This window comes from Pistacia vera, unplaced genomic scaffold (assembly GCF_008641045.1).
Source record: "Pistacia vera cultivar Batoury unplaced genomic scaffold, PisVer_v2 Contig609, whole genome shotgun sequence".
Classification (NCBI taxonomy): Eukaryota; Viridiplantae; Streptophyta; class Magnoliopsida; order Sapindales; family Anacardiaceae; genus Pistacia; species Pistacia vera.
In genome coordinates, this window is record NW_022196456.1 from 423,761 (window position 1) to 435,394 (window position 11,634).

The 11,634-nt window shown below is 39.8% G+C and overlaps 1 protein-coding gene across 1 annotated transcript; it reads left to right on the plus strand.

Annotated features, from left to right (window-relative positions):
- The first annotated feature begins 9,172 nt into the window (after nucleotides 1-9,172).
- LOC116110630 lies at nucleotides 9,173-9,763 on the plus strand. Its single transcript, XM_031396850.1, has one exon. The coding sequence runs from the start codon at nucleotides 9,173-9,175 to the stop codon at nucleotides 9,761-9,763; it is 591 nt and encodes a 196-aa protein (XP_031252710.1).
- Nucleotides 9,764-11,634: the final 1,871 nt, after the last annotated feature.

Sequence of the window (11,634 nt, forward strand, 5' to 3'; positions counted from 1 at the left end):
TTACATGGATCATATGGGCGTGGAAGTAAGGTCACAACTTTCTGGAAGCGATCAATAGGGCATAGGCTAATCGTTCCATTTTCGGATACTGCATCTCGGTATCCAACAAACGCTTGCTCGCGTAATACACTGCCCATTGGACCTTTTCCTCTTTCCGAACTAAGGCTGCACTGACCGCAAACTGAGAGACAGACAGGTACAGGAGGAGGATCTCTTGCGGGAGAGGCTTGGACATGAGAAGTGGCTTCCCAAGATTCTTTTTAATATTTTGGAATGCCTGTTCACACTCGGGAGTCCACTCGAACTTTTTATTGGCCTTCAAAACATTGAAGAACAACAAACAACGATCTGTTAACCACAATATGAAGCGACTTATCGCCGCTATTCGCCCATTAAGGCTCATGACCTATTTTTTGCTGATCGGGCTTGCCATATCAAGGAGAGCTTGAATTTTCTCGAGGTTGATCTCTATTCTCCGTTGGTTAACCATGTATCCTAGGAATTTTCCCGAGGATACTCCGAACGAGCACTTGAGGGGGTTTAGCTTCATTCTGTATAGTCGGAGGATATCAAACATCTCAACGAGATGTGCTATGTGATCTGAAGCGACATGGGATTTGATCAGCATGTCATCTACATAGACCTCCATTGACTTACCGATCTGTTTAGAGAACATCCGGTTAACCAACTGCTGGTAGGTCGCACCAGCGTTCTTGAGGCCGAAGGGCATAACTCTATAGCAGTACAGTCCTCGATCTGTAACAAAGGATGTATGCTCTTCGTCCGGTACATACATCAGAATTTGATTATATCCCGAGTACGCATCCATAAAACTTAGCAGCTCGTGCCCCGAGGTGACATCCACGAGTTGGTCGATCTGGGTAGGGGAAAGCTATCTTTCGGGCATGCTTTGTTGAGGTCGGTGAAGTCGACACAAGTTCGCCATTTGCCATTGGGCTTCTTTACCAGAACCGGATTGGCAACACAAGTCGGGTAGAGTGCTTCCCGAATGGATCTGTTTCGAAGGAGGTTATCCACCTCTAGTTTTAAGGCGGCATATCGCTTCGGATCCATCGCTCTTCTTTTTTGGTGAACTGGCTTGGCTTCGTTGTCGATGTTCAACGCATGGCAGATGATATCTAGGCTGATCCCGAACATATCTACATGCAACCAGGCGAACACATCGATATTTTCCTTGAGGAAGCTGATCAGCTCGGAGGCAAGCTAGGGGTTGAGATTGCTCCCAATCCTTAACACTCGGCTCGGTTCGCTCAAGTCGACCAACACTTCAGACAGATCCTCAACAAGCCCACTGGAAGGGCTTTCCTGAATTTGAGAATCCATATTATCCTCGGCTGGACCAGGCTGTGGCTCAATCCGGCTGATCGCCATAGCTTGTTGGGGAATGCCACGCGAGATACCTTTCCCTTTGCACGCCATTTGTACTGCTTTTATGTAACAGTCGCGAGCTGTGTGCTAAGACATGCTAACTTCCCTTATCCCTATAGGGGTGGGGAACTGCATCTTCAAATGGTATATCGAAGTGATTGCTCTGAAGTTTCTCAACAGAGGTCGCCCCAGGATACCATTAAAAGCGGATGGGCAATCTACTACCAAGAATTCAGTTACCTTGGTCACTTCGTCATAGTCACCTAGCATGACTAGAAGCAAGATCGTTCCTTTGGGGATCAGGTGGTCCCCTATAAAACCATATAGGGGGATCGAGGCGGGCTTCAGGTTGGCCTCATCCAAGTTCATTCTTTTGAAAGCAATCTGCAACAGGATGTTCACAGCCCTTCTGTTATCCACCAATATTTTATGGACATTATGGCACCCTATGAGGGGCGTGATCACAAGATCATCGTCGTGGGGATAATGCAAATGGGCTGCATCCTTTTCGGAGAAGGTAATTTCCTCCTCCTTGTGAACCTTTTGTGGTCGTTGCGTCGTGCTCATAACACTGATAAGGTCGTGATGAGCCACGCGAGCATATCTTTCCTGGGCACCTTGCGTGTTCCCTGCGAGGTGCGGCCCTCCAAAGATCATGTTGACACTGCATATTCCTTTGTGATCACGACGCTTCTTTTCTTGTTCCCCTTGACTTTTCTCTTGCGCGAGAGTAGAGTCATCAATATATTCCTTGAAATGCCCCTTCTTGATGAGTTCTTCGATTGCCTGTTTGAGAGCTCGGCATTTATCGGTGTGATGTTTGTTATCCCGATGAAAACGATAATACTTTTTACTATTTCTGGCTGACGGGGGATTTTTCATGGGCTCAAGCTCTCCAAGCAGTCTAGTCTCTTCTGATTTATCAAGGATGGCTGATATAGATGCATTCAAAGGCGTATATTGATTTCTGTCGCGATCGCGACGAGGAACAGAAGCATAAGACTTTTAGGGCTCATAGTGCGGTTTCTTTCCTTTTCGTTGATCGTTAGTAGCCTATCTGCGATCAACTATCCTGTCCTCCCGACCAGACGCACTACCCGAAGCATCGTGGTCGTGGCGACGCCGCAAGGTTATAGAAATGGGTGAGGGAAACATCATCCTCAGCCTGTAACTCTTTCCACAGGTCGGTCTGTGGGCGAACTCCCACTATGATGAGAGTCCGAATAGACTCCTCGGGAGTGTGAGCTACCTTGTTAAGCTCTCTGTGGAATCGATCGATGTACGATTGGAGGGATTCATCCCTCTCTTGCCTTATGTTGCTGAGGTAGCTCAAAGGCATTGAGAACTTTCGATTTGCTTGGAAATGCCTTAGGAACATCACGCTCATCTGAGGCCACAAACTGATCGATCCCGCTGGGAGCGACCTGAACCACCGTTTGGCATGAGAGGTTAAAGTCATTGCCAAACAACGGCATTTTGCTAAATCTAAGACCTGGTGAAGCTCCATCAGGTCGTTGAATTCATATAAATGATCCTGCGGATCATAATTTCCATCAAACACCCGCATGTCAAGCATTCTAAATCCTGATAGGAGTGGAGCAGCTAGTACTTCGAGAGAGAAGGGGGACACAGACGCGACCTGCCCTTGCTCATTTTGCTGAGCTCTTAGTGGGTCTAGAGCTCGCTACAGTTCTTCAATCTGAGGTAATGGAGCCATTGAGGAATTGCTTTCACCCATGCAAGTTCGACCCTCGCGATTACGGTTGAAGAAAGTCCGGAGGTCGGATTCCTCTTCGCCTCGGCTGACGGCCCCAGCCACTCTCGACACACGCTGGCTAGAGGCATGTGATGGCGATGAATGATGCGGGGTATTTTCACAACCTTTGCGGTGGTATGAACCGCCCCGCGAAGTGTGGGAACCTCCCGCACGATGACGATTGGGATCGTTTTGCTGGTGGTGATAAGAATCGCCCCTCCTAGCACTTTTATGGGGGTGTACTTGTGACGTGGCATGGGACAGCTCGGGCTGCGTCCTTTCACCAAGTCTTTTCTCCGAGTCTTTTCACCGAGTCTTAACGCCACCAATATTCTGCTCGGGACGCGGTCGGTGTTTGCTGGCCCTTTGGAGCCCGTAGGCCCTTTTTTGCCACTTGCTTACCCTTTCGTCGACACGCTGCAGTGCTCGTGGCACGGGTTATCTCCCTTTGCCGCACTTTCACGTGACCTGTAGACGATTTTGGCGGTTGCACCGCCCCCCCAGCTGATTTGGTTGGCACGCCTTGGTCCAAGCAGTCCAACCTTTGGTTGACCGTCTGGAGAGTATTGTCAAACCTCTCCAGGTAGCTTTTAATGACAGGGTCAAGTTGTGAACTTGATGAAATATCCCCTGTAGCATTTTGCGGAACCGAAGGTATTTCGGAAAAGGTGTCCTCCTGGACTTGGGGTATCCCCTTAGCACTCTGGTTGGTTCACTTAGGTTCAGGTTGGCAGGCCATTTGCTGTTGTAGGACCAGTAAGTTAGAGATTCTCCTGATGAAGGATGAACACTAAATTAGGCCCTCCTTCTAGCGCCAAATTATTGATGCGTGATTTTGACACCAACAAAACGCACATGTGAAATGCTGAGCTGGCTCAGAAGACGCACGTGAATGTAAGAAAAAATGAGAGTCAATGCAATGGGAACAACTTTTAAAGTGGTTCAGATGCTAAGGAAGCAAGTCCTACGTCCATTGATGTTTGTATTAATGATAGAGGTCATGTCGCTTTAGCGGACTGACTTACAAATGATAGCACAAGAGAGAGAAAGCTATATATTCTTGAGAGAGAGTAGCCAATCCCTCAAATGAGAGAGGAGCTCTCAATTTATAGTGGGATGGATTAAGGTTATTATTACTGAATCTGTGAGTTGGTGGGATTATCCGTGCAAATCCTTTTTTATGTCACATTGCCCACCTTCTAGAGTGATTTAAGCGATTTGGCGCAGGGATTGGACACGTGGGATCACCACTTCTGGCTGATCTTGCACGCACCCACTATTCTGACAGAAGCATGCTGTTCCTTTCTTCACGTGACTCGACTGCGGGTGTACCCAAGCTCTGACTTTTGCACGCTGACTGGACCTTACGTCAGCCCTGCATTCTTTAGGCATAACACATTCAATGCCACTTTTCAAGACTCAAAATGTTTTACACGGTCGTACATGTTCCTTGGCACTGAGGGCCCAATTTTGGATCATCTTCTGGATCGTATAACTATCAAAAGTTAGTGACTGAGTGAGGCTAATGTTCTTACAAAATGAATCTTCTCTGAAAGAAAGTTGTATTCTTCGGAAAATAAAGGATAAGGAAAAATTCCTTCAATGAATTTCCTTTGAAAAGAAAACTGATACTCCATGCAGCACTAAATAAACTAAACTCAGTTCTATTACAGTTTTTTACTATTTATTATTATTATAAAGAAAAGTGTAACCTTACCATGATTACAAGAAGCTAAGAGGTTGAATATGATTTAAGTATTTGGAAATCTGCAGAGAAGATTACGAGTTTAATAAGTTATGGGTTTTATACCAGGTGACTGGGAATGATTGGTGGGAATTGGAAACAATTGAATTTACAAAACGTGTCCATAAAAATAAGGACCAAGGGCCTAGACCTGGGCCCAAAAGACCGGTCCTCCCGATCCAGAGATCGGATCAGACCCTCATAAAAGTGACGGGTCCAAACAGGTCCCTCCTCCAAGCTGGGTCGAGTTGATTTCAAAACCCCTGACAAAATTACTAAAACCCTCCCAAAAAATTACAAATTACAATCACCCCCTAATAAATTACATTTATTTACTAATTAATTTTATTTATTTACTTATGAATTTAAAATTTACAAATCACCCCTTGATAAATTACAAAAACCCCTTTATATAAATATCTATTTAGCCCAAATATATAAAAAATTAAGAGACTAAATTGAAATTTTCAAGCCCATAAGACAGGTCCTATACAAGCTAGTCTCGGGCTTGGGATCAGTCTGGGCCCTCAAAAAAGTGATAGGCTCTAGATCAGTCCCAAATTGGGATCGGTACTTGAGAACCCGAGCTTGGGACTACCAAGCCCAGGCCTTGCCCACCTTTAGACCAAGCTACCAAAAGATTTGATATTCTGTTATAATATAAGGGTTTAAACATAGGTAAGTTAAGTAATTTTAACCACCACCTGACAGGCACCTGTAGATGCAAAAAATCTATCATCATGAAACTAGGGTCTGATCTCGTAAGGTTGAGGCAACTGACAATCCGCTAGACCTGCATATATGAAAGGACAAGCGTAAAGCTTCCGGAAAACAAGGGGTGGTGTTTGCTATAGGCACTCCAACGCTCAAGTCAGCAAGGCTGAAAGAGATTATTTGATAAGAATTAAGGAGATGAAGAATTACCATGAGTCTTGTCAGAAGCTAAGACTACGACGGAGGCGTTGGGTTCTTGGGCGTGAGAACTTTAGGAGTGAATGGATGGTTTTGAGTAGTGTAGATTGACTATGGGAGCCTCCCCTAATGAGAGGACAGACCTCTGTTTTTATAGTGAACCCAAGGGGTTGGAATCCTAGCAGGACACTAAGTCCTATTTTGGGAGATAATCCCTATCATGAAAGAGATATTATTTCTTTACCTTATCATTTTAAGTTTAATATTTTAAATAATATTTGGAATCCTAGCAGGACACTAAGTCCTATTTTGGGAGATAATCCCTATCATGAAAGAGATATGTTTATTGACTTTATCAAATTAAGTTTGATAGTTTGAGTAAGATTTGGAATCTTAGTAGGATATTAAGTCTTATTTTGGGAGATAATCCCTATCAGGAAATAAATATGATTTTTTGACTTTATCAGATTAAGTTTAATAGTTTGAGAAAGATTTGGAATCTTAGTAGAAGAGGAAATAGAATGGGATTCTAATTTCCTATTTATAGACTGCTGTAGGCTAATGGGCTGAAACCCAGTTTAGCTTAACTTATAAGATAGCCCAACTCATAGAGTGGGTAGTTCACAAGGTGATTTTATGCGTAGGCCCAATCGGGATTTGGTTGAGGCCTTGGGCCGTGACATGTTTATTTTGTTATTAGGCCTCGTCAAGCCCAAGACGATTTTTAGCCTTAACAGGACCTAGCCACATGGAGACTTGTGGGTTCAATTTTTAAAAAAATTTAAAAAGTATTAATGTTTTGTGGATATTACAATTTTAACCTCACTTAACTTCATGTTGACCCCACAAAATGAAAAGTAATACTACACATACAACATTTTTATACAACATTATGCGACAAAATATGATTAGTTGATTTTAAATTAAAATTAAACTTTCACTCAATCATCTTTTGTTACATAATGTTGTATGTGTAGTATTATTCCAAATGAATTATTAATTAACACTTTTTTAATTTTTCTCTCTTCTTCATTTTCTCTCATTTTTTCTCAAATTATATTTTTCCTTTGGTTTGATACTTAAGAAAGACTACTCCTTTGGATTACAAGGAAAAATTATGCTCATTTTATTTTTATTTTACTTAAAATTATTTTCTTTTAGCTTTCTTAATTGATGAAAGATCATGAGCTATAAATTTTTGTTGAGTTTAATAAATAAATTTGAAATTGGAAGATTAAATTACTATATTTTGATGTGGGTTTTGATTTAATTTTGTTTATGTTGAGGTATGAGTTAATTAGTTGTTGTTTTAAGTTGGGTTTGATAAATTTTAGTTAGTTATTGAGTTAATTTTGAATGGTAGAATTGATGAAACCCTAAGTTGTAGAGATTTAGAGATTATGCAACGTTTTCAAAATATGAAAAATCGCCGAGGACAATTGTAGAATTGATAATTTGATATATATAACTTTTAAAAGTATATTTTTTATATTTATTACTTCAGTATATATTTTATTTTAAATTTATCAACTTTGATGTTTTAACCAATTGACTTAGAATCCTAGCTATGTCCTTGCCACTTAATGGTAAAAGAGCAAAAGAATGTTTCATAAGCTCATGGGTTCGAATTCTCTCATACACTAATAGGGGTGGTCATTGGGGCTCTTATCCGATCGGTTGTTCTAAGGTCCCAAGGGATTAATTAAAATGTGCGCAAGCTAGCCTGATCACCCTTGATGAGAAAAAAAAGTTTTTAGTTTTAATATTCTAAAATGCTAAGGTTTTATTTAAAGAGAAAAATCTATTATAAAATCAAGTGATGATTTTATGTTCAATAATATAGGGTTTTTGCCAAATACACCCCCCATTACTCGTCTATTATATTTATTAAATTGATGATTTTGTATAGAGAGATTACTCATCTAAATATAAACCAAATCGTATGAGAGTTAGAAAATCTATCTTTCATCATAAATTAGTATTGATGGTTAATACACAAGTTCATAAGTAAAGACACAATTGTGTCTTTTTTGATAATCGAGATGTTTGGATCAGCTTGCACACATCTCAATTAATCCCTAATATCTATTGAATACCTTACAAACCCAAATGACCAATTAAGATATAAACCACAATGTTATTGTGGTAGATAGTCCTAAGGTTTTAACCTAAAAACTCAAATAATGAAGCAAAATATAGTTATGTAATTCATTTACTGTATTTTTATTAAATTAATTTTTATATACACATTTTGTACCTATAAATATTGTTTATAAATAGTTAAAGTAACCGTGAGCTGACCGAAGGCTTTGACAAAAAAAACAAAAAAAAAAAGAAGATAAGTACATAAACCTCACTAGAACAAGTGAAAGTAACCCATTAAAAAAAAAAATAAATAAATAAATGAAATCCTCCCAATATTAAGGCTTCATTTGGCTCATATTTGGGAATACTACTATTAGTATTTTCAATAAAGTTAAACAGTAAAATTATAAAAACTCACAATATTATTTAACTTCTTTTAAACCCCCTAAATTTATTAATTTAATTAAATACCCCTAAATATTTTTTTAGAAATTGTAAAAAAACCCCAGCAATCCATATTTACCAGATTCCGGCCACCATCGCCTAAAAATGGCCGAAATCTAGTATAATAGTGCACAGCTGACTAAATCTGGCTAGTAATGCACCAATCTAGCCTTTTCCGGCCAAATCCACGATGGATCTGGCCGGAAAAAGCCAGATCTAAGACCAAAGATCTGGCTGTGATGGCCAGATCTTTGGTTGTAGTCAGTCGTCAACGACAGCCAACACCGTATCTTTGGCCATCGTTGACGAGCAGATATGGCCAGATCTGGCCATCAATGGCCAGATCTAGCCGTAGATCTAGCATTTGCCGGCCAGATCTATCGTGAATCTGGCCGAAAAATGTCATATCGACGTAAGATCGACAAGATCCAACTGATCATGTATCGATACGATGACTTCAACCACCCTTCGGTGGTGGTAGCCGACTATCCATATTTAATGGATTGATTGAGAGTATTTTTGTTAACTTTTAATGTTATGAACAAACATAAAAGAGTGTTTAGTAAATAAATAAATAGATGGTATTTTTATTTATTTTTAAATTCTACATCATAATATCTATCTAATTCAATTTTTTTTATCCTTTTTAAAACTTTTTTGAAAAGTATAAAAAAGTAAACCGAGGCTAAATATTTACTACCAAACGCAAACTTATCAGTAGTCAGTTCCCCTACCGACAATTCGTACGAAAAAAACTGAGAATTCCAGAGTATCGGTGTGCTCCACATTTATGTGATTTTCTCCTCCCCTTCCACGTCACTCCAAACCCCCACCCGACACCTATGAACTTCCACGTCCCGACCCGACGCCATTCCCCTTCCATTAACCGCTACCTCTCTCCCCACCCCTACCCACCGCCCTCCCAATCCTCCTCCGACGCCGAACTCGACGAACGCGACATCTTCACCACCGACATTTTGCCATCGAACCACCACCACAACAACAACACCGGTAACAATAACAACCCTAAAACAACAAACTTTTCCGAAAGTTTTGGAATTCAAGCTGCGCTACTGGAATCTCCGACTAATTCTCATTCTTGTTGCCACAAAGCGTCGATTCCGAGTCCACGCACGATCCCTAGTGTTCCGAAACCGCAGCACGAGCGATTAGGGTTCTGGAGATTTCAACATCAGAGTGCGCCGGTGAACGTGCCAATTCTGGCGACGGTTATGAAGAAAAATAATTTTGATGAGACCGATGAGGATGAAGATGCGAATGGTGAGTTGGTGGCGCCGCACGAGATTGTGGCGCGGACGCATTCGATGGTGCTGGGGAGCTCGGTGGTGGAAGGGGTTGGACGGATGCTCAAAGGGAGAGACTTGAAACAGGTTAGAAATGCGGTTTGGGGGAGAATGGGTTATATGGATTGATGGTTTTGAAATAATATATATATGTATATGTATATATATATATATATTAATTTTATTTGTGGATTTTCTAATGTTGTTGTGATTTTTCTGTTAGGGGAATTGTATATATGGGAATGAATATGTTGAAATTTAGAATAATATTTGTTTTGTTTGATTACTAAGAAAATGTGGGAAGGTTAAGGATTCGTTGATTAGAGAAAGGTGATTATACGAAAATGAATATGATTGGTGTTTTTTAAGTTATCTAATATTTAGGCATTGAGAATTTTCATGGAAATGGGATGGATGATGTGCAAGAACTTGTATTTTGATTACTTTGACTTGAAACTAAACTCCGAGCAGAAGTTTATGATCTCTACGATTGTGTTTCCTACATGAACATGCTGCTTCCGACCTGGAGAATTCTTTCTGGGGACTGGGATTAATGGAACTGCATTTTGCTCATGTCATGGCTTCGGTTGTCAGTCATGGATGTAAAACTTCAGTAATCATCATAATTTTTTTTTATCATTTTATTGTTTCAATAACAATTTGCCTATCACAAATGTAGATTGTTAGAAGAGAAGTCTTTTAAATTTCTATCTACTACCCAACTAAGCAATTCCTTCAAAAAGAGGGGATTGCGACAGAAAAATCTGTGGGGATTTGTAGATTTCACATCTTACTTGAACTGGGAAAAGGTGAATTATTAGTATTAGAAAACAATTTGTGGGATTTTCATTTTATCTGATCTTTAGTGACGACTTTCTGGTCCAAAGCTAATAATGGAAATGGAGAGTAAAGAAATCCCATACTACAAATAATTTCAGGTTTTTCTATTGAATGGTATGTAGTTTTACATTGACCAACAAGAAGAAACGAAGAAAACAGTGATCAAATCTCACATTTATAAACTGATTGAATTTGTTTTGCTGTGTTAGAAGGATACCTAATTGATGTGGTACATAAAAATTTGAAAATTGGTTTGAAATTCTTGTGTAGAGTATTTTGTGAGTAAATCAAAATCAAATGAGAGACACAGAAAGCCAAATAGTGTTTCAATTTGGATTGATGCTGATCATGAACTATTTTTGGATTTGTTTCGTTTATTCATTGAATTGGATACAGGGGAACTAAAATTTATGCGAAAAAACATCACTTCTGTTTTTAAAGATCAGAATTTATATTCATGGGAGTAGAATTTATATATTGAGAACAATTTAAAATAAAATTGTAAGAATTAAATGAGATACTTTGTTGTTAATAATATCATGAAGCCGTAAAAATGCATAACAAAGAAAAACTTTTTTTTTTTCCTGGTAAACTTAGGAATGGGTTCCAAAAATAGTTTCCATTACCTAGGATTCTTTAATCAGTTGCCCCAAAAAAGGCCAAACGACTTGCGCATACCCAAAGTTTATCGTAACGATAAAGTGGTACCTAAAAGGTTTAGAAACGATAAACATGTACCTTTTGTCATGTGCTGTTAGTGATTTCTGTTTGTTAATAGTGAAAAGACTAAAATGCCTTTGAAAGTTTGATATTTTAGTTTTTTATAAATTTAAAAATTTCTAAAAAGCCCCATAGGTTTGCTAATTTAACTAAACACCTCTATATATAAAAAGTTTATTAAATGACAAAAAAACCCCCACCACTTGCAGTGCCAGATTCTGGCCACCACCGTCAGAATCTGGCCGAAAATTGCATTACGACATAGACCTGTCGGATCTGTGTCGTAACGAGTCGATCTGGCCTTTTCCGGCTAGATCTGTGGCTGATTTGGCCGGAAAAGGTCAGATCTACGGCCAGATCTGGCCGTCGACGTCGCCGATGGAGTTTTGCGGCCACAACGGCCAGATCTAGCTGTAGCTCTGACCTTTTCCGGCCAGATC